The sequence below is a fragment of the Thermothielavioides terrestris genome, chromosome 6 (genome assembly GCF_000226115.1).
Source record: "Thermothielavioides terrestris NRRL 8126 chromosome 6, complete sequence".
Lineage (NCBI taxonomy): Eukaryota > Fungi > Ascomycota > Sordariomycetes > Sordariales > Chaetomiaceae > Thermothielavioides > Thermothielavioides terrestris.
The window spans coordinates 3,514,398-3,541,584 of record NC_016462.1 but is presented as its reverse complement, the minus strand read 5'-3'; the positions used below and the strand labels follow the sequence as shown (position 1 = coordinate 3,541,584).

Below are 27,187 nucleotides of genomic sequence, written 5' to 3'. Positions count from 1 at the left end.
TTCTCTTTTCCCCAAGTTGGTTTCCACTGACTTGAGAACAAGCTGTCGTGGACAAGGGACAAGAAGCGACGCAAAACAAAGCGAAGCAAAACGTACAGCACCGGGGATTCGCTGGTCGTCACCGACCCAACTACTAATCCGGCGGTTGGTAGCTTATCTAGGGGAGAGCGGACGGGATCCCGAGTTCTCTACCACCTATGGCCGTACATGTCTGGGTCTGTAAAATATCCGGAATATAAAGAGTGGTTGCACTATGGGTGTCGACGAAGTTACAAAGCAGTTGACGATGGTGATTATGGCCTTGCGGAGTTCTGAGTAACTTTCGGTCTTATATTTGTTATGGTAGGTCCCTTGCGGGACACCAGTGTTCAAGGCCAGCTCGGGTCCAGCCGTGCGCATCAAGGCAGGCTGAAACTTCCACGACAAAGCCGTTCCAATGTAAGGCGTGCTATTGTCGCCTGGTAAATACCTACCTAACTAGCAGTGTCACCTTTGCGGCAAAACCCCATTCCGCTTCGGTCAACCCATCTTCAACAGCCACCGCCCACCCTCAAGAGTACCTAGTCATGCTCTCTTTCCGTCTTCCACTACCGCGCCTCCTGGCCACAGACCCAGGCCCTTTATTTGGCGCGCAAAGGTAGTGTTGGGCCGTACGGATTACAGCAGGTGCTTTGTTGCAGATGAAGATGTGCCTTCGGACGAGAGCGTGACCCGCCGGGTACCTGCATTTGCCGGTCCGACGTTGCACTGGCTTTGTGGGAATACGATTGCGTCAGCTGTGTGTCATGCATTGCTTTCTGCGCCAGTCAGCCAATCGCCTGATGGCGCTGGCGATGAAATTCAACATCTCCTCTCGACTGCGAGAGGGAAGCGTATCGAGTGTTGGAAGATAGGTAACCCTGGGCAATCTTTAGGCTGACGAGTGCAATCAACATTAATCTCTGGCCCCGCCAACGAGCCCAACCAGTTCCAGTACCTAGGTAATTATGGTTTCTCACCTAGGTAGTCCCCATCTTTTCACCGTGCGTATCAGAAATGCCAGGTGCTGGACCAAAGTGTCTGCTCTTTGAGCCAGCCGTGCAACGCAACCAAGGAAAGACCTTTAATTTGAACGGGTTATTGTTTTGTGGCATCCCTCACCCGAGCCATCCCTCTCACAAAGCCCTTGAATGAGATGGGACGACTGGTCCAGCATTTGATCTTCCAGTCGGCCACCCACCGACACGACCCAGACCATCTTCTTCCACCGACCACAGCCACGGTTAGTTACGAACACCAGTTTCACCGAGTTGCCCAGTTTCCCTTGGACCTTGCGTCTGTTGTGAAATCTTTCTTCTCCGGCTTGATCAGCATGGGTGGCACAGTGATCTCACGGCGTCTCACAAACCATGCTCCACCAACTCTCGGTTCAAGTACAAGCTGCAGTCCACAGTTTGTGCAAGCATCCAAGATGTTCGCATAGGACAAGACGGCATTTAGTTGTAATGGGGTGTACAGTATTCGAATCCAAAATCCAGTCGGCGAGGATCAATGTAGAAACGGCGGCACATTCCGCTCAGTGAGCTGCACTCGCGCCAATGAATGCCACGGCTTGCCATTGTCGCCAATGCCTAGCTGGTAGGGGGCGGGGAGTTCATGCAACCAGCCTCGGGCGACGATGATGCTGTCTCCGGTAGGCCATTTAGAGACTAGCGATGACTTGATCCGGAGTCTGGAGTTCACGGTGATCTAGCTCTTCGAGGAGGGTAGCGGTGCCCGGATGTCGTGTGCCGGGCGTGTAGAGCGCTTGGCCGTCGGTGCTGTGTTTGGGTTTCTTGGTCTTCTCGGCTCGCGGTCAACCAGAGCACGGTTGATGCTGAGGAGTAAAGGGACGTTTGAGGAGAATACGGGGTAAATTTCCTGGGTAGGAGGTACATCGTATCCAGAAGTAATAAGAAAAAAAAAAATTGAGTTATACTAACGCGCTCAGGCATCATCAAGGGAAGTTTCTGGAACCTTGCCGGGCAAGGTTGATATCCAACCGTGTCTAAGTCAAACCTGTGGAGGAATCTAGGTCCGGACCGGTCCTTGGCTGGCCACTGGGGACTTATACACTACTGTACGTAATTGTTGGCGCTGATGATGCACCTCGACGCTGCAACGGTTGCATGGGGGAGGTAGACTTTATCAAGGGCCCATTTTGCTCCTGGTTCGCGGTGGAGGGTAATGCGTCTCTGGAACCGAGCGCTGACTCGAGCAGAGGGGAGGGAGCAGAGGGCTACAAGCGGACATACACTATTAAGAAGGCCATTAACACAAGGAGGGTACACATGCATCGTGTAGTGTGCGGAGTACATCGGGACATACCTGTACGGACGAGAGCAGTGTAGCATCCGGATGGCCCGCGACGCGTGGCTGGCAGGGATTGGTTCATGCTGACGTCTGCAAGCGCTTGCACAGATCTTCAACTGAAATGCCCGGTTACCAGGAGATCACTGTGTATGAACGGTCTTGACGATGGTGCCGCTCGTGGTTCCGGATGGCTCTGCTACACAAGGACAATGCGGTCATGGCGAAAAACCAGGCTCGAAGAGGCAGCACGGTAAAAAGCTCCGTGAGCCGCTCACAGCAAAAACGCAAGACCCACCGGCTGCGGTGTGCGGCATCGCCCGAGTGGTCGCCAAACCAAGGTCCTGTCAGTGGTCCCGCATGCATATTCGTTGAAATCCAAGGCATGTCTTTAGTTCGGTTCGAAGTCGCTGCGCCGGATCGCATCTGTCAGGAACAGAGGGCAGGGACGTCCCTGGGCAGCTGATCCGCAAAGGAACTCCAAAAATTGAGCTGGGAACGCCACAGCGAAGTACAAGTTCGAGTGTCTAGTGCGGCGGCCGTCCTCGTAACTACACTGTATCCCGTCGATGTGGAAAGGATGGAGTGTCACAGACGCTCAGGCGCCAGCCTGCTGAACTGCCGGGAAGTTGAGGTGGTGTCGTGTGTTGGGAGCTGGGACTCGATTGGAGCGTCAACTTCCTGCGTCCAGGGGAGGAAACCGTTGGGTCGCAGCAAGAGGCCCACCCTGCCACCCGTTTGCGAGCCGGGGTGGTGCCGCTGCCAAAGTTGAGATGAAGAGCCAAGGAGCAGGGACGGCGCTCTTCCGACGGGGCCAATTCCGGGCTCCAGCGGGTGGAGCCGGTTTTGCTCTTCCCATATGCAGTATTCCGTACAGATTCGAGACCTGCGTCCGACAGGGGGTCCTGCAATCTTTATCCTGTTTTCCGGTCTCGTTGGCTTTTTTTTCGGGCCCGACGTTTCTCGTTCTTGAGCATCGGCATCGATCTCTTGGAATCGGCAGACCCGCGCTTGACGATTCAGTGCTTATCGCCAACGTTATCGGCACCGCCAGCTGAGGCCAGTGCCGGCCAAGGCCTGATTTGCGCCCGTCGATAACGTTCTCCACATTCGCAAGAACACGCAGCCGATCGGCGGCGGGTCTTCGAGGTTGGCAGTGTTGCGTTCGGCGAGAGCATCTGTCTGTCCATGCCGCCAACTAACCGTTCCTCGCTGGCTCGCTCCCGCACGCCGTATCCACCCCCATGGCGGTGAGAGACAAAGACACCGCCGGCGACGTGACCGACGACGGCGCTTCCCACGCTGAGGCCGCGCTGCTTCTCCCCCCAAACTCGGCGCCGTCACTGTCGCCCAAGTCGGAGACCACAACGCCCACCATGGTCTCGCCTGCGTCCTCCACCTCGCCGGTTCCATTCGTGAGCCTGGCCGAGCAGACATTCACCCCGCTGTCGATGGATGCGAACGATTTCTTTCCGTCGGACCCCGCTAACGCCGGCGCGGATCGCCCGGGGACAAGGTCGCCTGCCGTGCCCGAGAAGGAGACGTTGTTGACCAAGGCGAAGAGTCTGGAGCAGCTGCGACGGGACGGAAGTCTCTGTCGCAGCAGCAGCAACAGCACGGCCCCAACTGCATCGGCGGCGGGCCGTGGCGGCGCCACAATCGTCAGCGCCATGGTGGAATCGTTTGAGGCGTTGCACGCAGCGACGAGAAACGCCAATCTTGGATACGAGCTCCTCCGGTCCAAAAGCCAGGGGCAGCGCCCGGCGGGCCTCGCGTCGCCGCCCTCAACGCTTTCGCCTTCCCCGTCCTTCTCACGCTCGCCGTCGCCATCCCCGGCCGCGCGTGCGCCCGTGCCCGACTCGCAGCAGCCGACAGCCGACGCTGGTCTTGGCACTGCAGGCCCGAAGACACCCGTTGCAGGGGCCGACGAGGGCAACGCTGCGCCGCAGACTGCCGGTGCAACGCTGAACCCTGGTCCGTCAGCTGCGGTTCTGCTTCCCCCAAATGCACACGATGCTTCCGGGCTGCCATCGTCTGCGCCATCCTCTCTCGATGGCCCTCCACCTACCGTCGTCGCCGATGCCCCATTGATCCGACCGACGCCCTCTACAAGCCAGCCGGAAAGCCGGAGCCGTGCCGTCTCTCATCCGTCCCGACCGCCCACTGTCCACACTTCGTCGACGGCAAGTCTGTCGCTCAGTCACCCGGCGCCCGACCCGGACAAGCTGTCGCAAGCGGGAGGGTTTCTCGGCAACATTGCCGCCCTTGAGGCGACCGCCGAACGGCTGTCCATGACGAGTAGTATCGAGGAGGCCATCCGCGAAGAGCACAACGAACTCAAGCGCAGCGAAAGCCGGCGCTCGTCGATCCTGCGTGCCCGTGCGAGGGCAGCGTCGGCTTCGGACACCGGCTCGATATACGGCCAGCCTCAGCTTTCGGTCGGCAGCAGGCAGAACTCCATTCTGGGCACCAACAACGCGGCGCGGTCCGGCGGTTACTCGCCAGGAGGTTATGTTATGAACCCCCACCACTCCCTGTCTGCTGCCTCGGGCCGGCTCCGGTCCGGGAGCAAGGCGAGCTCCATTGGCATGCCGTTGCACATTCCAGAGCCCGCCGATCCCGCTGGATCCGCGGGAGAAGGCGAACACACACAGGAATTCCGATTCCTCCCGCGGCACGGCCCAGGAAAGGCATCCACTAGGAGCGTGGCCAGCAAGCTGTCGCTTGCACAGATTGCCGAGCTTGAGCATCCCACCGCGCTCACCCAAGAGGTTCTCGATGAAGCCGACCGTGCTGCGGCGGCTGGAGACAGCCCAGAAGATGATGAGAACATCCGAGCTAGCGCCCACCAGTTCATTGAGGCCGAATTTGCCCATGAAGTTGATGCGTTGCTGCCTGCGCAGGGCCATGGGGTGCACGACGAACAGCCCCCGCGGCTGCAGCTTCACCAGCCGGACCAATACCAGCAGTTTGAAGCACGCCGGACCGATGACGACAGGCCGACAACATCTGGGTCCGGCACAACGCTCGAACAGGCCCGGGCTGCCTTTGGTGATTTCGATGGCGTGCATTGCGATCCAGAGGCGGACAGCTTTGCGCCTCGCCCAGATCCTGACCTTGATCCTCGGGCGCCGCCACGGCACCAGGCCGCGCCAGCTCCACGGCCCACGTCTTATTTCGACCCAGTCTCGGGACAGCAAATGCACTATTACCCAGCTCCCGTGCCCGCGATGCTGAACCTACCGCCGAAGTTGTCCAAGAAGCCCAAGGCTCCTGCCCCGAACTTGCGCCGCTCCCAGGTCGTCAGCACAGTGCCAAGGCCACCCCGCGAGTCTCGCTCTTGGCTGCCCAACCCAGTGGAAGGTTTGCGTACGAGCCATGACGGTGGGCCCTTCATGGCCGAGTACCTCGGCGGCCAGAATGTTTCGAACCCCTCGTCGCTGCGGTCTGGAATGGGTGGCGAGACACCGAAAGAGCCTTCACATGCCAGGCACGCTTCCGAGGCCACTATCCACGTTCCCCAGCCGCCTCCAGAGCAGAAAGGCGGAATGCAGCCGTCCCAGCATCCGGCTGAGGCCGAGAACCGCAAGTCACGTCCGATACGCGTTGACGGCCTGCCGCCACAGCTGCGGGCCAGTGTTTTCTTCGACCTGCCTTCTGAAGTGCCCAGCATCACCGTGAAGGACGGTTCTGCTATGGACACGCTGGATAGCCTCCTTGATGCCTCCACCGTGGCGCCCGTGAGCGCCTTTACCGATCACGTGTTTGCGGGCAAGCTGGGCGCCGAGGTCTACGGCCCGGAGAAGAAGAGGAAGGTGAAGAAGAGCACGACTGCACCTGCCATCGCGTCAGAAGACAAGGCGAACAAGCGCAAGACGCTCGTTAAGAGGAACTCGAGCGGCAATTTGCTTGACCCGAGCGCCGAAGACAAGCCGAAGCGGAAGACGCTCGTCAAGAGGAACTCTAGCGCCAACCTCCTCGATCCTGACGCTGAGAAGAAACGGGCCAGTCGCTTCTCGCTCTTCGGTCCAAAACGCGGAGCTGATGATTCCGAAGGCGACGACGATGAGGCTGAGAATTCACGCACTGGTGTGAAGGGCGATGCCGGGTCCCGCGGGAGCCTCTCTCCAAACCAGCTGGCACCTGATGCAGACGAGGAAACGGAAGAAGAGAGCGAGGAGGAAGAGCTGGTGTACCAGGGCCCGCCAACGACGCTGCTCGCCGAGCTCCAGCTGCGCAAGCAGCACGACAAGATGCGCACGCGCGTGCTCCAGCACACGCACCCTGACGGCATGCGCAGCACGCTGCTCGAACTCGACGCGGTCGCCGAGGTCGAGCGCAAGGCGAGACACGGCAAGCGGGTTACGCTGGCGTGGGAAGATCCCTCTGCGGTGGCGCGGCAGGACAGCGATGATGACGAGGACGTGCCACTCGGCATGCTCTTCGCCGCGAAAGCAGCCGGCGAGGGGAACCGGTCCACTATGGACATCAGTGCGTTCATGAGCGAAGTGCACCGGCCTCTCGGTCTCCTGGAGCGCCGCGAGATGGAGGAGAACGAGCCGCTGAGCCGCCGCCGCGATAGGCTGCAGGGCAAGGTGCCGGCGCAGGTGCCAATGTCGCTCAGTGCCCTGCACAAACGCGCGAGTCACATGCCTGGCGGCGGCCCTGGAGGAACGGGTCTACGGTCGCAATCCCGCCTCACGTTGCCTCTCCAGCCCGGTGGCGGTTCCCGCGCGGGGTCCATGCTGGGCTCCCGGCCCGGGTCCTCGGCCGGCGACAACCCGAGCGCGGAGCAAATCGAGCCCGAAATCGAAGGCGAAACGCTCGCCGCGCGCAAGGCCCGCCTTGCGGCCGAGAACCCGCTCCCGCGCCCTCGCCCCGTCAGCGGCGCCTTCTCGTCCGAACTCCTCAGCCAGTTCAAACCGGACGAGGATGAGGCCAAGAGCAAAGGCAACACCGCCTCGCACAATCGCAGCACCTCGGCCGGGCTGGCGGCCGGCAAGGAGAGCAACCCCGCTTCAGCCGACGTGGCTGTGCCGGAGGAGGAAGAAACGCTTGGCCAGCGGCGGCGCAGACTACAGCGCGAGCGCGAGGCACGCGAGCGCGAGATGGCCTTCAGCAGGCTCACGCGGGCCGCTACACCGCTCGGTCTGAACCCGAACCCCAGTCTAAACGCCAACACCCGTCTCTCTGTGGCTGCTGGCCCCCGCTCGGGACCCATGGCCCTCGCCGACGTGCTCGGCGCACACCCCGCCGCCGCCGCCCCCGCGGGCGCCGGCCACCCGGCCGTCCCGTCGACCGATCCGCGCGAGCTCGCGCGTATGCACCGCGAGGCCGAGGCTGAGCGACATCGCCGGGAAACGGAGCTGAAGATGGCCGCGCTGCGCGCCCAGATGCCCACCAGCTTGCCCGCGCCCAACATCGGTGCCCGCACCGGCGGCTTCATGGGCGGTCGGTTTAACGACGGGGCCGGGGGCAGCAACTTACTAGGTGGGAATGTGAACCCGTATCCGCAGCAGCAGCAGCAGCAGCTGTATCAGCAGAGGGCTAGCACGCTACTCGGGAACGGCTCGTTCCTTGGCGCAGGTCTCGGGCAGGGCGCGTTTGGCGGGTCGACGCCCAATCTCGGCGTGTATGGCAACGGCGTGCCTGCTGGTGTCGGCTTGAACTCTCTGCCGCTGCAACAGGGATATGGCGCCGGCGTGCAGATGGGCGGTGCGCAGGGGCATATGGATATGGTCGAGCGGTGGAGGCAGGGGGTCATGCCTTAGGGGCTTCATCAACATGGAAGGTTGCGGAAGAAGGCGGGGTGGACTGTACGAGAAGGAGACGCAAGCTGGACACTTCGGCGAGCTGGAACAGCATTTTTCCTTGTCTATATCTCTGGTTAGACCGTGTTATAGCATAGCGCTGCGATGGGCTCGTTTTTGTGTGTTTATCTGGCTGTCTAGGTAGACTTGTAATATTCCCGGCCTCGTTAGCGTGGACTCGGGTGGTCATTAGCATAATTACATATAAGCATTATCTTATCACATCTGTTGCCGTCTCCCCGCCACCTTCTTGTCACACCTTTCACCCAGTCGAAGGTGGTGGTGGTGCTTCGTGCTTAAACGGAGTATTTTGAAGGGTTAGGGTTGTCCCTGGTCCCAGGCTCACAGGCCAGCAGCTGATCTGTTTCATCGTCCCGGCAGGCACCAGGACCCGCTGGCCAATGACCCAGTGCGGAATACGGAATACAATTGGCCATTGACTTGTCATCTCCAACGACTTGCAGACCTGCACGTGTCCCGTCCATTTCCGGCGCCTGCGCCCTCGACGGCATCTCAACGTCACAACCCCGAAGGCGGCAGCACCTGCCGCGTCGCAACCCGCGTCCGATGGGGGATCGTGGGCGAAAACAAACACGCCGCGCACATACATCATAAAAAAGAACGAGAGGGGAAACTCGCCATGAACCGCTCGCCCTCGGCGTCGGGCCTGCTCCCGCTGCCCGGCGCCCCGTCTTCCTCGTGGGCGCTCTACCGCGCCCGCCTGGCTGCGCTCTTGCAGAACACCGAGGTCTCTGTCGTGGTCGCCTTTTGGTTGTTTGGTTCGTCACGACTCTCTTCTTCCACTTCCAACCGATCCCTACAGCTCATTTGCTCCTCGCCGTCTTTGGCCCTCCCGTCCCTCGCACCCAATACACCGCCAACGCAAAACCGCTCCCTAGGTAGCTAACACCCGCCCGTCCCGACAAACAGGCCTGATAAACAACATCCTCTACGTACTCCTTCTCTCCGCCGCCCAGGACCTCCTCGTCGGCACCGCCCTCCCCAAAGCCGCCGTCCTCCTCGCCGACGTCCTGCCCTCCTTCCTCACCAAGCTGCTGGCCCCTTACGTCGTCCACCGCATCCCCTACGCCGTCCGCATCCTGGCCTGCGTCGCGCTCTCCGTCGCGGGCATGCTCCTCGTCGCGGCCGCGCCCGCGTCGGCTCAGGGGGACGGGGGGGATATGAACGAAACTGGCGCTGTCGGCATGAAGATGCTCGGCATCGTGCTGGCCAGCCTGAGCAGTGGCGCGGGGGAGCTGAGCTTCCTGGGGCTGACGCATTACTATGGCGCCGCGAGCCTGGCCGCGTGGGGCAGCGGCACCGGCGGCGCCGGGTTGGTCGGCGCCGGCCTGTACGTGGTGCTCACCGGGTGGATTGGGCTCGGGGTTAGGCAGAGCTTGCTCGTTGCCGCGGTGCTGCCCGGCGTGATGCTCGTGGCGTTCTTCGGGGTGCTGCCGCGTGCGAGGCTGGAGGGCTGGCGGAAGGAGTATGAGCCTTTGGATGAGGACGCCGATGTGCCAGCTGTGGTGGTCACGAGGAGAGATGGGGAGCGGGATGTGGTGATGGTGGTGGGGGATGACGAGTTTGGGGATGTGCCGGCCGCCGCGGCGTCGTCGAGCTTGCTTGCGCCCGGCCCGTCGGTCGCTTCCACGGCGTTCTCGACACATTATCATGGAGTCGCAGGAGGAAAGCACTCGTTCTGGGCGAACCTGCGCCGCGCACGGGCGCTGTTTGTCCCCTACATGCTCCCGCTGCTGCTGGTCTACGTTGCCGAGTACACGATTAACCAGGGCGTGGCGCCCACGCTGCTGTTTCCGCTCGAGCAGTCGCCCTTCTCCGAGTTCAGGGCCTTCTATCCGTTTTACGGTTTCCTGTACCAGCTCGGCGTCTTCATCTCGCGGTCGTCAACGCCCTTCGTCAGGATCCACCATCTTTACTTGCCCTCGTTGCTGCAGGTCGCCAACCTCGTCCTGCTGACGCTCCACGCGCTGCTCGACTTCATCCCGTCCGTCTACCTCGTCTTTGCCCTCGTCTTCTGGGAGGGCCTGCTCGGCGGGGCCGTCTACGTCAACACGTTCGCCGAGATCATGGAGCGGGTGCCGGTGGAGGACCGCGAGTTCAGCCTGGGGGCGACCTCGGTCAGCGACAGCGGCGGCATCTGCGTCGCCGGCTTCCTGGGCATGGCCATGGAGGTGTGGCTGTGTCGCTGGCAGGTCAGTCACGGGCGTGACTACTGCCAGCGGATCGAGGCGAGCTGAGAGCCCGCGTGTGAGGCGTGCTCTGAAGGAATTGCGGAACACGCCATGATTACTGTGCTGGGGGCGAACGGCGTGTCTACACGCAAAGGCCCAATCTTACCACAGCCTCCATCCCAACAGGACGGATTTCCCCAGCCTCCAAGAGCCAAGGCCACAGAGGCTGGAAATAGAGGGAAGCTGCTTGCAGCGGCTGATGCATGCCCGACTTCTCGGAGCACTTCGAGATCGCGTGAACGAAAGAGCGAATCAGTGCAAGCGGGTTGGGCCCCGCCGCCACCGAGAACAGGGGCGACAGTCTGGAAACTGACATTGCCGAACTAGGCAACTCTTCTGTAGTGATTCACAACATGCAGTTCCCGGAACTCTCGCCACCGCGTTCCTCTCGGTCACTTGCAGATAGTGTGTTTGTGCATGTACTGTGTATGTGACCACTCCTCCCTGACCCCGGTCTGCAGACACGAACTCACACCGGGAGAAGCCAAAGGGGAAAGCGCCCCTATTCCTGCGCGCTGGAGCCGGGGCTCAAAATTTGCGCTCGGTCCTGTGTGAATCACGGGCCAGAAAGCGGTGAATGTGAGATAAGGTACACTACTGTGTATAACAGTGAACTTCGAAGTGGACGTTTTCCCAAGAGAGCACAAAAGCAACAGGCATGCTGGGATCCCCGCCATAACCAACGGGCCGACGGCGAAGCTCACTCGCTCGCTCCTTTGCGAGGCGCAGTTCCGGGGAGGCCAAGCGGCCGCAGCCAGGGTTGTCGAAGCCTCCCAAAATCTCCGGAGGTGCGCACTGGTGCGTTCTCCAGCGCAGATCTACACTAGTAACTGACTAGGTACACGTGTAGCAAAATTGAGTGTGGTGGAGTGTACTGTGTCCCACGCATCGCTCATATGCCAACAAAATTTGCTTCCAGATTTAGCTGCCAACAGTCCTGTTGGGGCCGGCGGCGGATAGGCGTGTGGCTGATCTTCAAATTGGGGGCCGAGCGAGTCGGCTCCGCTCTCAGTGAGACTCCTTTCGACAATTCGCTGGCGGCCGCGCCAAGTCGGACCCTGGTGATGCCTATGCTGTTGCCTTCGAGGCTAAGTTATGTCGTTGGCGATGAGATGCGGGTCCAGTCGTCCGTTGTTGACTGCCAGCGAGGGTTGGGGGCACAACGCGTCAGGTCGCCAATGGGATCCCGGCATGCAGCGAGAGACGGAGGCTGAGCCGAGGTCACATTCATTCGCCTAGTCAATGCGTCCAATAACTACTGTGTAAGCTGAGGTTTGGCGGCCAGATCCCTGGCATGGAGCACGTTGTTGAGTAAACTTTCCGACTTCAAGACTTGCAGCTCGGTCTGATTCAAGGACATATTAAAGATGGCGGGTGCTGCGCTACCAGACCAGTGCCCTACCTTGGGAGGCACCACCGTCTTCACTTCTCTCTTCTCCCTCGGCCAAGATACCATCAGCTCACCATGGGCCAGTGGCAGAGCCAGCCCGTGTGCACAACGCCAGCATGTATCCACGCGGCGTCCCGCATCCTGCAAAACCTGGCGCCGAACTGGACCCAGATGGACCCCTGTACCGAGTTCGACAAGAGTGAGCACCACTCCGTCCTGTGGGCTTGGGGCGCGTTCTGGGGTTGCCAGGGGCTGACCGGGTATCAGTGGTCTGCTACGGATTCACGGAGCACAACGGCGATAATGCGAACGCCTTCACTAGCGTCAACCTCCACAACCAGATGATTTTGCGGCAGGTCCTCGAAAGCGCCACCGAGGCCCAAGCCGCGGGTGTGCGGTCTACCTTCCTCACGAGCCGCAGCAACGCGGAGGAAAACAATTTCGACATGCTGCGGACGGGTTGGAAGGCCTGCATGGACACGGAGGCCATCGCCGCCGCGGGCATCAAGCCGCTGTCCGACTTCATCGTCACCATCAACCAGAGCTGGCCCGTGTCGCCGGATGACCTCGACACCAAGGTCAGCGCGTCCGACTACGACGGCATGTTCAAGGCGGCCCTGCTGCTCGAAGAGGTCGGCATCACCGCCTGGCACGCGTTCTGCGCCGCCGAAACCGGCCCCGCGCTCCCGGATCCGTTGAACTCGGTATGTCGTGGTGCGTGCCATCATCGGATATTTCCAACCCTGGCTGACTGACGGCGGGGCAGAAAGCGAACCGTGTCTGCTTTAAGATGCCCGGGGCGGTGCAACAGAATACATCAGTCTTTATTGACCAGGACGCGTTTGACAGCTACGGAGAAGTGGTTGCCGGTGCTTTCCAGCTGATCTACGCCGACCTGGACGATGAGGACGCCGAGGCGCTTGCCGAAGCCGTGATCGAGTTCGAAAGAGACTTGCTTGAGCTCGTGGTTCCGATCACGGATGCGGCGAACGGCGACGTCTACGTAAGTGGTCTTGCTCATGGCGCTCGTGCAATGAACGCTCGTAGTCTCCGACGAGAGCTGACATGGGCTTTCAGAACATCATCAAGAACGCGTCCCTGGCTGACATTGGCAAAGCCGCGCCTGCCTTTTCCCTGGATAAGCTTGTCGCCGCGATGATGCCAGAAGGTCATACGCCGACCGAAATCCTCCTCCAGGCCCCCGATGCCTGGCCTGACTTGTCCGCCCTCGTCTCCAACCACTCCCGCGCTGCCGTGCACGGCTTCATGATGTGGAAGACGATCACCGAGCTGGCCGACTACGTGGATGTCCCCGACCTGTCGGAGTTACTGGGCAAGCCGACCACGCCGCGATGGCAGACCTGCGTGTCCGTGGCCGAGACGCAACTGCGGGACGTCCTCGACCACTACTATGTGACCGCGACGTACCCGGACCTCGCGCTGCAGGCGGCGGACAAGATGACGACCAACATCCGCAACCAATTCAAGAAGCGGCTCGGCGAGATCGACTGGATGAGCGACGACTCCAAGAAGCGAGCGATTCAGAAGGCCGAGAACATGCACCAGAACATCGGCTACCCGACCTCGAACCCGGACATCCGGTCGGCCGACGCACTCGCCAGCGAATATGCCGGCCTCAACCTCACGTCGACCTCGCACTTCGCCAATATGCTGGCCGCGCGCCGGCACAACACGCAGCGGCAGTACGCCGCCATCGTCACGCCGCCGGACCGCGGCTCCTTTGACGGGTCGATCACGGTCGTCAACGCATTCTACAACCCGTCCATCAACAGCATGATCGTGCCCGCGGGCATCTCGCAGCTGCCGCTCTTCCACCCGCAGCTGCCCGACTACGCCCTCTACGGCGGGCTCGGCGCGGCGATCGGGCACGAGATCACGCACGGGTTCGACAGTCGAGGCCGGCTGTTCGACGAGAACGCCGAGCGGCGGCAGTGGTGGGACAACGCGACCATCGCCGGCTTCCAGCAGCGCGCCGAATGCTTCGTCAAGCAGTACTCGGCGGTCGAGGTCGATGTCCCCGGCGGCAAGGCGCACGTGGACGGCAATCTGACGCTGGCCGAGAACCTGGCCGACGCGGGCGGGTTGCACACGGCGTACGACGCCTGGGTGGCCGACCGCAAGGCCATGCCCGCCGCCTGGGACCAGGACCTGCCCGGCCTGAGCGACTTCACGCACGAGCAGCTGTTCTACCTCGTCTGGGGCAACTTCTGGTGCGATTCGATGACGCCGGACCGGATGCCGCGCCAGCTGGAGGACGTGCACGCGCCAAGCTTGGTGCGGCTGCTGCTGAATACCATGAACTCGAGGGGGTTCCGCGAGGCGTGGAAGTGTAAGGTCCAAGAGCCGGTGTGTGAGCTGTGGTAGGGGGCCGGCGTTGTAATTATTCGGGGCTCTGGATTGGCATGGCGTTGGGCGCGCGTAGAGACTTTTTTTGAAATAAGTGCAAGTAACAGTCGAAAAACTCCGTGCTTGAATACATACCCATTCAGGGGTAACGTTATTGATTTGTTATTACAGCCAGTACTAGCAACTTGACTGCGGCCATCCGTCGAGCGAGTAGGAACCGCTTTCAGTTCAGGTGCTTAAAAAAACCAGGTATCTATCGCAGTTATTGCAGTTGTCACAATCAGTCATCGCAGTGTGTCATACTACACCCTCGCTGGAGCCATCAGTCAAATTCGCCGCTTTCCCCAAACCCACTCCCTGGGCAGAACTGATGCCCGCTCTTGACCTGGTGGTCCCAGAACGAATCCCAAGTGTCGAATGTCCCTCGACCGTAGCAGTCGTCATTCCAGCACACGAATGCCCTGTTACCGCTCTCGGGCCACGCATCGCCGTCAAAGTCCCGGTCGCAGACTCGGCACGTCTTCACAGCCGCTGGCCGCGCTGAACATGACCCTTCCCCTCCCCTCTTGCGCTCCGTTGACGTACCATCGACGGCCTCGTCAAAGTGCACGTGAGCAATCGACAACGCCAACATCTCATACAGGGGCGTCAACAGATCGTCCTGATCTTCATCGAACCCCAGCCGGAGGAGCACCGAACGCTCGGCCTTGTCCATGAGCAGGTGCCACGAATCCCGTTCGCCGGCCAGGCGCGTCTCGAAGTACTGCATCATCATGAGCGTGTCCACCACAGCTGCCAAAGCCCCTGGTGTCGTCGTGGTAACGGTCACGCCGGCTGGGGGGCTACGGCCGCCCCGAAAATCCAGCAGGAAGAAAACCGACTTGTACGTATATGGATGGAGCGGCGGCACGGGACAAGGTGCCTGGAAGTAAGCGGAACACGGCTGCGTGTCGCCCTGGCTCTCCCCGCCCGGGGAGCCCTGTGCGAATCTCGAAGTTGTCAAACTCCGGCGCTCATAGCCCGGTCCCAGCGCGATGTCGCATGACCAGCTGTCGGGCTCCATGGCCGACCGCAACATGCGGTTCAGCCGGTCCTCCCAGCGCGGCCGCTGGACGACGTCGATAACGTCACAGTAACCGCCGCCCAGCTCGGCGATGCTCTCCAGCATGCGGTGCGAGACACGGTCTCCGATGCCGAGGGTGAAGAAGCGGATCCTATCGCCGAGCCCCCTGCGCGTCTCCCACACGAACTTGAGGATCTGTTTCTGGGGCTCGCTGTCCACCTCACCGTCGGTGATTGGGATCACCTGCGTCGACGGCCGACTCCAGCGCCGCCCACACCGCGGTGCCGCCCATGTCCGCCGCGACGGACGAGACATATTTCCGCGCGTGCTTCACATTGTCGGCGTCCCGGGCCGTTTTCGACTCGGGCCACATGCCACGCACCGTGCTGCCAAAGGACAAGATGTTGAACGCGCACGTGTCTGGCAATCCGGCCAGCGCCAGCGTCATGGCGTCGCGCAGCGTGTCGATCTTCAGCGTGTTGTATCCGTCCTCGGTCCAGCCCATCGAGTCCGACCGGTCTAGCACGAACAGCAGCTCGCCGGCAAACGACTGGGGCCGCACGGCGCTGGCGAAGAGGTCGTTCGGGCGCAGCCTGACCATCAGCGCGGCGTGGCCGGTTCGGTCGGCCGGCTCGAGCACCGCGCGAGAGCGCAGCCGCTGCTCGTGCAGCGTCTGGACGACGAAGACAAAGTCCTTCCTGACACGGTCGAGCCGGACGCATAGTGCCAGACGGATTGGGTCTGCGGCGTCTCGGCAACGCGAGGAGCCTGGAGGTAGGCGAGCTCGGCGAGGCCGCCGACGACGACCGGCGTGGGGACCCGCTCGGTGCCCTGGTAGCAGACGTCGTAACCCGACTCCGCCTGGCAGCCCTCGACGTTGATGACGCCGTTGTTGACCACGCGGACCCAGATCTTCAGACTCTTCTCGGCCACGCCGGGCAGCGAAGTCAGACGCGCAGAACCCCCGTAGCGCGGCGCGATCGATGTGGGAATGGTGATCGCCAGCCCCTCCGCTTTCTCGTGCTTCATGACGACGGCCTTGAGCTCATGAACGTACCTGAGCTTGACGGTCACAGTGGTGTCGGGCGGGATGTTGCCCAAGGCGGTCTCGAAGATCTCCGGCGTCAGCTCTTCCAACAGCGCCGCTGCCCGTTTCTTCTCGCTCCTCTTGGCCTTCTCGAACTCCTCCCTGGCCTTCTTCTTCGGCTCCACCACCGGGATTCTCCCAAGGGCCGTTTTCAAACGAAGCTGAGATTTACGTGCGGTAAGCAAGATGTGCCGTTATTTTGGTCGCCTGGTTATTGGAGGAGTGACTTGACTCAGCTCCGCAGAGAGTCTGCCGCTTCGCCTCTTGATCCCTTTCAGGATATCGATGTCGTCCAGCCAGTGTTCGGCAGTGCGTTCCACATTACTGAGTACTCGTGAGTGTTTCCGCATTCTGTGCCATCGGGTGTCATTATCGTACCTCGTCACCTGGGGCTTCCCCAGGAGCTTGAGTTGATCGACGGTGACTCTGCGATTCCGCTGCGAAGTGAGTTTATTCCAGTTGGTCTGCTGAATTGTTGGAATCCCTAGACCGTCGTAGTCGTGGCACCAGAACTTGACGAGGTCTTGTGAGTTCTGCAAGCCACTCTTGGCCACCCTGAAAGCATTATCATCAACTGCTGGGCCGTTAGTATCTTTTGTTTGTCAACCCCAGAATACTTGGGTCCATTTGGCAAGCAACGGAGCCTACAATCCAAGCACACAGAGCCGGGGCATCCATCCTTCGTGACGATCATGCGCATTTTTTTGTCTCACGCCTGGCTCTTTCATCGATGCAATGATGGACAGTCTGGTCTTTGACCCGTCATGACCCCGTCTGACTCCGAAGGTGGCTATGATCGGGTCAAGGTGTGCGTCATTGACACTGGATTCCGGAAGGACGACCCGCAGCACAGAAAGGTCAAAGAATTCGTAGACTTTGTCGACCCGAACAGCAAGGTCTTGTGCGACAGTCTTCAGGCACTGCTCAACATAGCGGCGGTTCGGCTGCACGAAGTACGTGTCCAGGCGGGCGTACCGCTCGTGTTCCTGGACCGACCGCGCAAACGCGAGCCGGATGCTGGCCTTGACAGTCAACAGGCCCATGGCGATCGCGAGCGGCGGCCCGGCGGCCAGCGTGAAGCCCTGGTTGGCCGTGCGCGCGGCATCCCACTCGAAATCGATCGAGCTGGCCTTGAAGACCTTCATGCGGGCTGGAAAGGGCACGACGGCGCCCGCGTTGATGGGGAAGTCGAGGTGCTTCAGGTCCGGAATGCAGTGACCCAGGCTGATGGGGCTCTGCGAGTCGTCGTCACCGCCGCTCAAGATGGCATCCTCGGGGCCGGGGGGGATAGTGCGTTTGGCGGAGCTTGAACCAGACTTTGTCCATGGGTCTCAGATGGGAATCTTTTCCGATATCGTGATGAGGAACAAGGCTCGTGACTTGTTTGCGGTGGATGGGCGACCGCCGCGACCAAGTTGCAGAGCCTCTATCTGTGCCATCTTTTGACTGGTTGCGAGACGGGATTCGTATGGGAGCCAATCCGCGGAAAGCATGAAGCTTGATATGCGATGGATATTCCGCACAACCTTGTGTACCCAAGGCTCGCAGATGGTGGGGGGCGGTCGGAATCTGGTAAGGGGGTGTGGTTAGTGTCGACTTTTTCCCCTTGAAGCTTTGCCAATGGCAACATGCAGCTGCTCGGACTCCATCCTGGCTGCTGAACAAAGCTGCATAGCTCCAGTCTCTTGGCGTGTGGGAGGACCTAACCAACCGCCTCAAAGCCTCAGGCTACCTCTTGCCATAGCTTGACCAGCGTACCTATCTACCCGCCGGCTGCCGCCACGGAGAAAATCAGCCGTTAGTGCCTGGCTCATTCAAAAGCACTGTTCCTCATGGCGGAATCATTGGGGCCGCGGCCCTCGCAGTATTATCGCCATACCAATTTCATGGATGAACATGTCGAAAATGTGGAGCGCTACAAGCCGGGGGGCTATCACCCAGTTGACATTGGCGACACCATCACCAACGGCGAAGATACCTACACGGTTCTCCATAAGCTTGGGCACGGCGGCTTCTCCACGGTGTGGCTGGCCAAGCGACAGAGAGAGCACTCGGCAGGGTCGAGCCCTTCATTCCACGCCCTCAAGATCCTTCGCGCCGACCTCAGCGATGAGCTGGCAGGCCACGAACATCGCTTTCTCCAGCGTCTCGGCCAAGCGGGATCGTCCACTCACCCAAACATCGTGATGCTCGAGGACTCATTCACCGTCTCCGGTCCCAACGGCCAGCATCGCTGTCTCGTCTTCCCCTTCCTTGGGCCAAGCCTTTATTCCCTCCTGCTACGAGAGTGCTTGACTCCCGCTCAACGACGCGGTATATGCAAGCAGCTTGCAAGCGCTGTCGCCTACCTCCACTCGCATGACGTCTGTCATGGCGGTACGGCTTTCCGTCCTCTTGCCCATCATCGCAGCGTGATTAACAAAGCTAACGCGAATAACAGACCTCACTCCCTCCAACGTTGTCTTTACAATTCCTGCTGCACAGGAACTCACAGAAAGCCAACTCCTTGCGCTCCTAGGCCCTGTTGCAGACGAGGAGCTCCGACTGCGTAAAGGTCCTGTACGCCACTCTAAACACGCCCCCAGGCGGATCGTAGCGGCCACTTCATTTCCAGGCCTCGACCCCGCCTCGCTTACAAGCGTCCAAATCATCGACTTCGGCTGCGCCTTCGCCAACAGTGCCCCGCCTGCGACCTTGGGATGCCCCTTGGAGTACTTCCCACCCGAGCTCATCTTCGACGACCCGGCCTCGACCCACTCTGACGTCTGGCAACTAGCGGCCATTATCTTCTACGTATGCACCGACAGCTACATGTTCCAGGTCGGCTTCCAGATCCCCTTCCTCCTCGTCGCCTTCATCGTGCAGTACCACGGCCCTCTGCCCAGCCGGTGGCGGGGCAAGTTCGTCTGGAGCAAGTACGCCCGGCGGCAACCGTCCGGCGAGCCGGCGAAGCCGCTGCCCGAACCGGACTGGTGGTTCGACGGGAGCGAGTCGACGAAGTCGCTCAAGGACCGTATCGGCAAGTGGCCCACGGACCTCTCGGCGCGGAGATGGAGGCGCTCGACCGCTTGCTCAGGGATATGGTTGTCTTGGAACCGGACCAGCGCATCTCGGCCGCGGAAGCGAGTCGGCGTCTCGAATCCGAGGTGTTTGTGTCGGTGTCAAGCGGATGAGACAGTTGCAGCATGCTGTGCTGCATGCATTCCTAGGCTGGATTTTTGTTTTGTGTCTAATGGGGGCGATGGAAGGGAGGTCGACGAGCTCACCTGATTGCTTTGTATTCTAGAATTCGGAACAAGGACGAGGCAACCTTGTCGCCTTTCGTATGACCTTTCGGTTTCTGCCTTGCTGGTCGCCTAGACTGCCGCGCTTGTGGCGAGCCTGAAGAAAAGATGTCCTGAGATTTGGCTTCAGTGTGCCTCAGGTGCTGAGACTAAACAGCGAGCCACAACACAGGGTGGCCTATAAGCTTCAGATAGTCTAACGACGCCAGGGATATCTGCTCTATCTGTGTATGCGAGTAAGACAGGATTCAACCCCGCGGCTCCCAAACAGGAAGTGCCCAGCAATAAGCGTTCCCTCCCTCCGTGACGTCACATCTGTGAGCAAACCCCCTGGACGAGCTCTTTGAACTTATCTCCGCTGCCCACATACACAGCATCGCATCACAGGGTACCCGGGAAACTGCGTGACGACAATTCGCAAACATGTCCGCCGAGCAAGAATCCCGCAAGGCCGAGTACACGGTGAGGAAGTCGGGCCGGCCGTATACAACGGACTATCGCATCCACTTCGTGCGCGCCAAGGACAAGGTCCCTGTGTCGCCCTTCCACGACATCCCGCTCTACCACGACAAGAAAAAGGGCGTGCTGAACATGGTGGTCGAGGTTCCGCGGTGGTCCAACACCAAGTTAGAGGTACAACCCCCACTCTCACCTCATCCCAACCTCACTCACCCATGGCCTTACTACTCACAGACTCACTCACCTTCCCACCCTTCCAGATCTCGCCCAACGAGCGCCTCAACCCCATCCACCAGGACACCATTACCACCCACCACCACAAGGACGCCACCCCGCGCTTCGTCAAGAACTGCTTCCCCTACAAGGGCTACCTCTGGAACTACGGCGCGCTACCGCAGACGTGGGAGGACCCGGGCCACACGTCCCCCGACACGGGCGCGCGGGGCGACAACGACCCGCTCGACGCGTGCGAGATCGGCCGCGCCATCGCCCGGCCCGGCGACGTCAAGCAGGTCAAGGTGCTCGGCGTGCTGGCCCTGCTGGACGAAGGCGCGACCGACTGGAAGGTGCTGGTCATCGATGTCGCGGATCCGCTGGCCGGGAGGGTCAATGACGTCGAGGATGTCGAGAGGTGTTTCCCGGGCTTGTTGGACGCGACGAGGGACTGGTTTCGGATCTACAAAGTGCCGGATGGGCTGCCGGCGAATGAGTTTGCGCTTGGCGGCCGGTGGAAGGGGAGGGCGTACGCGGAGAAGGTGATTGCGGAGTGCGCGGGCGCGTGGAAGCGGTTGGTCGAGGGGGAGGCTGAAAGGGGGGATGTTGCTATGTGAGATTGCCCGACGCAGGCGCCGGTTTCTCCCTGTTGGTTGGGGGATTCAGGGTGAGGAAGAGGTTGCTGACGGCTTGGCAGAGACAACACGACGCTGAAGGGAACCCCGGGGAAGCTGGATCCGAGCAAGGTGCACTTGCCCCGCGAAGAGGACCTGACGCCGGCGCCGATCAAAGACGACCTGGAGGAGTGGTTCTACATCGACAGAGAGGCTCTCGAGGATGCGGCCATGTCATTGGACTCTACCAGTGATCTACGGATCGCGCTGGACTGCAATGGAGCCTAGGAGAGGCCTCGTCATTCCTGACGGAAACAAAGCGCGGGATTCCATTGGGTGTCCCGGCTTATCATTTCCGGCCGTACCATACAACATGTCATCCCATTTGGACGTGGCGAAGCAGGAGCAGCAGCACCTTGGAACATCCAGTGCCGTGTGTTTCAGGAGGCCGGTTCAGTCCAGTTGAAGTTTCGCGTGAATCAAGATACGCTCGCAACTGAACAAGGTCACTTCCGGCAATCACGACCCCATGGCCCCATCCAGTGGATGATTCACATGGCGGCAAGGCCGGGCAACAACGGGAGACATAGCACGGCGAATATCGCGCAGCAAACCCCGATTGAACTGAACCAGCAAACGAATGAAGTTTGGATTCCCAGATGGCAGACTCAGATGCGCATAAACTAGCATTGCGATGCGCCCCTGCGGGAATCCGTACTTGCGTACCTGGCTGTAAGCTGCCGCAAGAGCCGCGGCGACTGGACTCCCAGCCGCATTCAGAGTTCGGTTCGCAGCCGCACGCCGCATGCGAATAGCATCCAGCCCAGGCCAACACGACGGGAGAGTAGAGTGCCAATCCGGAAATTAGTTACTCTATGGTCAACCGAAACCAGGTTGTAGAGAAGGCCGGCGCGGGTCTGGAGGTCTCGCCGGTCAATATGCTCCGGCGACTCCGTCGCATGCCGAGCGACAGAAGGACAAAGGGTACGTAGGCAGCCATTGTTGGCCGTGGACTCACAAGGCGTTTCCTTTCTTTTCTCCCCGAAGATCACCAATCAACTTCGTTCCTCATGCTCACATGAGAAATAGGTTCGACGGGAAAGGGGGCGCAGGAACTCACTCTTGGCTAGGATGCTGACCAACTAATGGGTTGGTAAGACGCTCCAAAGAGAAGAGTCTTGGGTCTGTCGGAATACGAGATAGAAAGGGTGTCAGTCTTGACCGTCACGACTTAATCCAAACGGTCTACTGTCTATAAAAAAAGGGGGCACATCTCGGTTTTGTCTCTCCCTCCCGACCGCAGTTCATCATTACATCTTCACCGTTGATCACATCACCATAGCAGTAACGAGAGCCTTGTCTCTCTCAAGCACCTTCCAAAATGATCGTCTTCAACGCTCTCTCAACCGCCGTGGCCCTCGCCACCGCCGCCGCTGCCCAGGGCACCTTCACGCCCTGCACCGCCCCGTACGACGTGTGCGGATGGACGCTACGTGACGGCGTTCACAGCAAGTTCCCCCTGTCCATCCCTCAAGGCACCATCCAAAGTTGCCGCCGTTCTAACGTGGTTGATTACCAGATTACCCTCCTGAAATCCTGGCAGCCGCAGCCAGAGCCGCCGGCCAGGATTCTGACAACAGGGACGTCATCTACAACTCCATCTACAACTGCCTGGACGCCGACGGTGATATCGCCTGGAACCATCTCTGTCAGAATGGCTGCAACGCCGGCGGCGACACTGGCCCGAACGCCGAATGCCGCTAAGTAGGCATACCATGGGATGCGGCAGACGCTGGTTGTTCATTGAAGAGGGGTCTTTGCTGTAACTTGGTGCATGTACCTTGCACACGGCTGTGCTCGACAGGCAGCCGGCACTCCGTCAACACAGAGCTAGCAGTAATCAACATTAGCCTCCCATCCATGGCTTCCCTCGTGACTCGGTTCTCCAGGAACCCTGCCATCAACCCAATCCCATCCCCAACCCCTCACCCCTTTCCCCGTCCAACGGGACCCGCCGTCGTAAACGCCCTGATTACATCGCCTCACCTATCACCGCCCGACCCTGGATCGGCAGCCTCAGCTGCCCGTACTCCCTCTCATCCGGCTCCTCCTCCACCCCATAACCCGCTTCAATCCGTTCCCCGGCGCCATGCCTACCATGGCCATGCCCATACCCACCACCACCGCCACCTTCCTCCCCTCCGCGCCCTCCAACCGCGCCATCACCACCCCTCTCGCCCACCCCCGCCGCCGCCACCGCTACCGTTCTCCTCATCTGCCTCCGCCCAGGCTCAGCACTCAGCTCCACCGCCCCGGCCCACCCCCTCCCAGGCAACTCAGCCACTACCAGCTGTCCTGCACCACCGTCAGCCTTCCCCCCGACAGCCGACAGCTCCGTGGTGGCGGTGTTCCCCGACAGCAGACTCATCGGCGCGCCCCCGTCGCCGCCGCCCTCGGCTGCACCTGCACTTGCTGCTGCTGCTGCAGCGAGGCGTCTGCGCCGGCGGCGGCGGTGGCGCGCGGTGAGGATGTATACCAGCAGGAGGAGCAGGACGACGGCGAGGAGGCTGCCGAGGACGGCGATGGCTACTTTTGCTGCGAGGGGGAGTGTTGAGGAGCTTGAGGGGGGTTCTGAGGTGGGGGCAGTTGAGGCGGGGGGTGGCGGGGTTGAGGACGATGTGGGTGGCGCGGTGGGGAGGGTGGCTGGTGGTGGTGTTGATGATGGCTGCCGCGTGTGCTTGTCAGTCAGGCCGGTCTGTCAGGGGAGGAGGGGACATGAAAAGGAGGGACGCGGTGCTGGACGGCGTACTCCTGTGTCAGTAGGATTCAGACCGCTGGAGCTGGCCGGGCTTGTCGGCGGCGCCGGGTACGTGAAGCGCGGCGAGTAGTCGGTGCTGCCGCCGTCGCTGATCTGTAGCTCGTACGAGCCGGCGGCCAGCGTCGGCGGCGGCGTCCACGTGTATTCCTGTCCCTGGTAACCCGACACGATGACCAGGACCTCCTGCAGGTCGATGTCGGGCCCTTCCATGAGTGTTATCGTGACGGGCCCGCGCGCGTCGGTCCAGGTGATAGTGAATGGCTGCCCAGCGTAGATGTAATAGTCGTCGTTGGTGAACACGACGCCCGCGAGGGCGCGCCCGAAGCTGGCGAGCAGGAACGCCGCCCATGGCGCTGTGGTGATCTTCATCTCGCTGTGTGGTGCAGTGGGAGGTGAGCCGCCCTCAACCGCAGGTCTGCATGAGGCCCGGGAGAGAGGCAGAAATGCCGTGGAAATAAACCATGGATAAGGGCCAGAGAAGAGTCAAATTTGAGGCCCCTCAAAAAGGTCTAGGACGAACACGATGCCTCGTCAGTTGATCGGAATTCAAGCCACCAGCCAGGGTCTCGGCATTCAGCCCCATGACTGTTCATCTCCCGCCCGACCATCCGAGCCTCTGAGAAGACCTGCCCAGAGTCGATGGCGCGCTTGGCGCCGAATGGTCCGCGGAGCGCATTTGTCCCGACAGCTAACCCGACGCCATGCATCAGGCATCCTGCAGCCGTTGTGAGACCTATTCGCCCCTCGACGAAAAGCGGCGCTGTTGTGCAACGAGCAGCAGGGATTCACGCAGCACTCAGGGGCGGATAATGCCGGTGTTGGAGTGTTGTGAGTTAGGTAACCAAGGGGCAGACGGAGCATGATTCATCCAGTAAGGTCGTTATCAGCGCTAACTAACTTCGATGCAGGCACGCGAAACGAGACGACGGTGTTTTCAGGAAGGAGATAGGTAACAGGTCTAGTCAGATGGTTTTCGTAGTAACCTCTGGCCATGGTGGCGGACATAATGATGGCCAGAGCTCCCTCTCGCTTTCCCCCTACCTGCACGACGCCACCACACGACGCTGCCCCTCAACTGCCGCACTTCTCCCACACAACATCCAGCCTGACCGCCACGTCCTCCACCGACCCGCGGTGCCGAGTCGCGTCGTCAAAATAGATCTCCTAAAGCGACAGCGACAGCCGCGGGCTCAGCGCCATCTCAGGCTCCGAATCCCACGTCGCACAGCTCGTCTGGCCCCGTTCCGTCCGCGAGCTGCCCGGCGATGGTCAGGTTGAACGCCCCGTCGTATCAGGACCCGGCCATCCCGTACCGCAACCTGGCCGTCGCCGTGTCGGTTAGGGTCTGGGGCGAGGGAGTAGTATTGGATGACGCGCTGCTTGTCGAGGAAGCCTCGCCATAGGTCACACCATCACCTAACTACAGATTTATTTTCTTTCCAATATCTCAAGAACCCAGAAAAATACCGGCCATCACAAAGTAAATATATCTCCGCCTACCCTCCTCATCCCCTCATCACCGGAATACTCCACCCCAACCTCATTCTTATCCACCAAGCTGCCCTGCTCCAGCCGCAACTGCTGAGGCGAGCGTGGTTATGGTGAGGTGGGAGGTTGAGGATAGCATCGCGGATGGCTGGCAGGCAGGCAGGATGGGGCTGGTAGAAGGAATTAGATCAGATCTGTAATGCAACGTGGGCTGCCCTCGTTGTAGTGATGGAGAGAAGAAGAATAGGGATAACTCAAGTAGAAATGAGGAGTTCGGCGTGATGGGGGACTGCCTTTTGATCTGTGTATAATACGAAAGGACCCCCTCCCCCCCCCCCCACCCCGGGGTGATTTCTTGTCTTCTCTCGCCAACTGCTCGCGATGGAAAAGCCAGGAACCTCGTGACGAGAGGATGGCATGGCTCCCGACGCGGTACCTGGATCTGCCGGTTTCCCGACGTAACACGCCTCACCCACTTCTCTCACGCTTTGTCTGGATTTAGGATTTCAGTTCCATACTGGCAGTATCTCATTCTGTGCCAAGAGCTTCGGGCCATGGCCTATCATTACGCTTTCTTCGACGCAGACGGTGTCGTCCGAGCGTCGAATCTTGGGGCGAGACGAGCCTGAGCCGAGCAAGACCGTCCAGTCATCGTCGCAGCACAAAGCCGTGATGTAAAAGCGGGGAACTGAGATTCGGCCGCAGATAGGGACGGGCAGCTGGCCACCGAGGAAGAAATCTGGGACCTTCTATACGTTATCGACGGCACTCCTGCCCGCGTGTGGCTCGCCATGCTGATGAGAGTGGCCGAACGGTTTACCTGGTGCGGCAATACTGGGCCGCTACGTACGTCGGACGGGACCATAAAGCTCCTTTTGTGGACGTTGCTGAATCAGATTACTGCGCTAATTAACACCTTTCGGGTGCCGTATCCAGAAAGCTACCTCCAGCAGTCTCCGGACAGCTCCATCCGCGGTGCTCTTGGCTTGTCACAGGCCACAGCGTCCAATCTTGACAGCGCCATCCTCGCCGCCAGCGACTTCACCCTACGCCAGCGGCTGTACATGCGGATACTTGGCTTGGCCGCTACTGGGCCTTGGTTCTGTTCTACTCGTAAGATAGACTATCCTCAAAGTCGCTTACTATAGATTAGCCCCCCGGATCTAAAGCTTTTGCTCAGATTCTCCTTCTAGAACCGTGCTTGCTAGCTCAGTCGTCTTGTTCGTCACCTCGCTGCCGCAGATGCTGGATCGAGGTGCTGCCGAGTGGGCAGTCTACACCGCCATGGCCTTGATGTCTCTTGGCTCGGGCGGCGGGAAGGTGGTCTTTACGCCTCTCGTAGGTAATCAAGGCCTTGCTCGCTCCCTCGTCTCGTCCTCTCTGTTTACTGACATGTGGTTTCCGGCTGACCAATACCCAAAAAATAAAAGAGAGTCGACGATCAGGGTGCTCAGACCAGGCGAAGTTGCCGTCATGAATTAGGAGTTGATGACTCAGTAGGCCTAGAACCCCGATAACCAGTTGGTTTCCGTTTTTTTTTTTTTTTTTTTTTTTTTTTTTTTTTTTTTTTTTTTTTTTTTTTTTTTTTTTTTTTTTAAAGTCTCCCTGCTTTGGTAGCCCAGGCTTATCAACAGCCCTCGCGACGACACTGCTGGAGCGATACGTCTCTTTTTGGGCTGCCTACTTGGCGGTACCTACAATGCGCTGACGCCCCTGGCTAAGGATCCGCATTTTGTAGCGATGTATACGGTCTTGACGGGGCTGATGGCCGCAACGACGGGCTTGTTCTGGGTGCTGTTTCGGCATGGTAACAAAAAGGGTATGGATATCATTTGATGGCATGCGTTCCGAGCGGCGATTCGGCATGCTGGGGTATTTCATTCAGTGATGTCGGCACTCTTCCTCCGTTAAAGCTTTGGCAGGGGTCACCACTCACAGCCCAGGGTCATCTTAATCCAGAGCCGGGTGGACGGCGTGCCGCACCCAAAATGCATGTCTATGGCCAGACACATCG

General features: G+C 60.2%; 10 protein-coding genes across 10 annotated transcripts; 8 read left to right on the top strand and 2 right to left on the bottom strand.

Annotated features, from left to right (window-relative positions):
* Positions 1-72: 72 nt before the first annotated feature.
* Positions 73-315, top strand: THITE_2059949 (uncharacterized protein; the record flags this gene model as incomplete). The annotated part of the gene is made up of 1 exon (XM_003658255.1): positions 73-315. A coding segment is annotated over one exon (243 nt), but the record flags the coding sequence as incomplete, so codon positions are not given.
* Positions 316-3,187: 2,872 nt separating this feature from the next.
* On the top strand, positions 3,188-8,358 carry THITE_2124859 (uncharacterized protein). The gene has a single exon (XM_003658254.1). It carries the CDS (start codon positions 3,573-3,575, stop codon positions 8,097-8,099), a length of 4,527 nt encoding a protein of 1,508 aa, XP_003658302.1. The 5' UTR covers positions 3,188-3,572; the 3' UTR covers positions 8,100-8,358.
* A 239-nt stretch (positions 8,359-8,597) lies between these two features.
* Positions 8,598-10,589, top strand: THITE_2124858 (uncharacterized protein). Its single transcript, XM_003658253.1, has 2 exons — positions 8,598-8,917; positions 9,069-10,589. Exons 1-2 carry the CDS (start codon positions 8,779-8,781, stop codon positions 10,394-10,396), a joined length of 1,467 nt encoding a protein of 488 aa, XP_003658301.1. The 5' UTR covers positions 8,598-8,778; the 3' UTR covers positions 10,397-10,589.
* A 1,132-nt stretch (positions 10,590-11,721) lies between these two features.
* Positions 11,722-14,444, top strand: THITE_2124856 (uncharacterized protein). The gene is made up of 4 exons (XM_003658252.1): positions 11,722-11,979; positions 12,048-12,484; positions 12,547-12,783; positions 12,858-14,444. Exons 1-4 carry the CDS (start codon positions 11,856-11,858, stop codon positions 14,163-14,165), a joined length of 2,106 nt encoding a protein of 701 aa, XP_003658300.1. The 5' UTR covers positions 11,722-11,855; the 3' UTR covers positions 14,166-14,444.
* Positions 14,445-14,469: 25 nt separating this feature from the next.
* On the bottom strand, positions 14,470-17,946 carry THITE_2093465 (uncharacterized protein; the record flags this gene model as incomplete). Its single annotated transcript, XM_003658251.1, has 9 exons — positions 14,470-14,678; positions 14,733-15,421; positions 15,486-15,883; positions 15,943-16,458; positions 16,525-16,621; positions 16,676-16,871; positions 17,067-17,613; positions 17,833-17,866; positions 17,942-17,946. 9 exons carry the CDS (start codon positions 17,944-17,946, stop codon positions 14,470-14,472), a joined length of 2,691 nt encoding a protein of 896 aa, XP_003658299.1.
* A 183-nt stretch (positions 17,947-18,129) lies between these two features.
* On the top strand, positions 18,130-19,470 carry THITE_2093464 (uncharacterized protein; the record flags this gene model as incomplete). Its single annotated transcript, XM_003658250.1, has 4 exons — positions 18,130-18,673; positions 18,738-18,845; positions 18,912-19,320; positions 19,374-19,470. The coding sequence occupies 4 exons, from the start codon at positions 18,130-18,132 to the stop codon at positions 19,468-19,470; spliced, it is 1,158 nt and encodes a 385-aa protein (XP_003658298.1).
* A 534-nt stretch (positions 19,471-20,004) lies between these two features.
* On the top strand, positions 20,005-21,155 carry THITE_124824 (uncharacterized protein; the record flags this gene model as incomplete). The annotated part of the gene is made up of 3 exons (XM_003658249.1): positions 20,005-20,214; positions 20,301-20,866; positions 20,951-21,155. The coding sequence occupies 3 exons, from the start codon at positions 20,005-20,007 to the stop codon at positions 21,153-21,155; spliced, it is 981 nt and encodes a 326-aa protein (XP_003658297.1).
* Positions 21,156-23,291: 2,136 nt separating this feature from the next.
* On the bottom strand, positions 23,292-24,054 carry THITE_117183 (uncharacterized protein; the record flags this gene model as incomplete). The annotated part of the gene is made up of 2 exons (XM_003658248.1): positions 23,292-23,453; positions 23,677-24,054. 2 exons carry the CDS (start codon positions 24,052-24,054, stop codon positions 23,292-23,294), a joined length of 540 nt encoding a protein of 179 aa, XP_003658296.1.
* A 622-nt stretch (positions 24,055-24,676) lies between these two features.
* On the top strand, positions 24,677-25,088 carry THITE_159723 (uncharacterized protein; the record flags this gene model as incomplete). The annotated part of the gene is made up of 2 exons (XM_003658247.1): positions 24,677-24,826; positions 24,891-25,088. The coding sequence occupies 2 exons, from the start codon at positions 24,677-24,679 to the stop codon at positions 25,086-25,088; spliced, it is 348 nt and encodes a 115-aa protein (XP_003658295.1).
* Positions 25,089-25,727: 639 nt separating this feature from the next.
* THITE_2133236 (uncharacterized protein) lies at positions 25,728-26,881 on the top strand (the record flags this gene model as incomplete). Its single annotated transcript, XM_003658246.1, has 5 exons — positions 25,728-25,761; positions 25,879-26,019; positions 26,110-26,286; positions 26,354-26,515; positions 26,796-26,881. 5 exons carry the CDS (start codon positions 25,728-25,730, stop codon positions 26,879-26,881), a joined length of 600 nt encoding a protein of 199 aa, XP_003658294.1.
* Between the last annotated feature and the right edge of the window lie 306 nt (positions 26,882-27,187).

Coding starts and splice junctions, on each gene's coding strand:
- THITE_2124856 (XM_003658252.1), top strand. CDS start 11,856: ATGGGCCAGTGGCAGAGCCAGCCCGTGTGCACAACGCCAGCATGTATC. Junction 11,980..12,047: donor CTGTACCGAGTTCGACAAGA/GTGAGCACCACT, acceptor ACCGGGTATCAG/TGGTCTGCTACGGATTCACG. Junction 12,784..12,857: donor CGGCGAACGGCGACGTCTAC/GTAAGTGGTCTT, acceptor ATGGGCTTTCAG/AACATCATCAAGAACGCGTC.
- THITE_2124859 (XM_003658254.1), top strand. CDS start 3,573: ATGGCGGTGAGAGACAAAGACACCGCCGGCGACGTGACCGACGACGGC.
- THITE_2124858 (XM_003658253.1), top strand. CDS start 8,779: ATGAACCGCTCGCCCTCGGCGTCGGGCCTGCTCCCGCTGCCCGGCGCC. Junction 8,918..9,068: donor GGTCGCCTTTTGGTTGTTTG/GTTCGTCACGAC, acceptor CCCGACAAACAG/GCCTGATAAACAACATCCTC.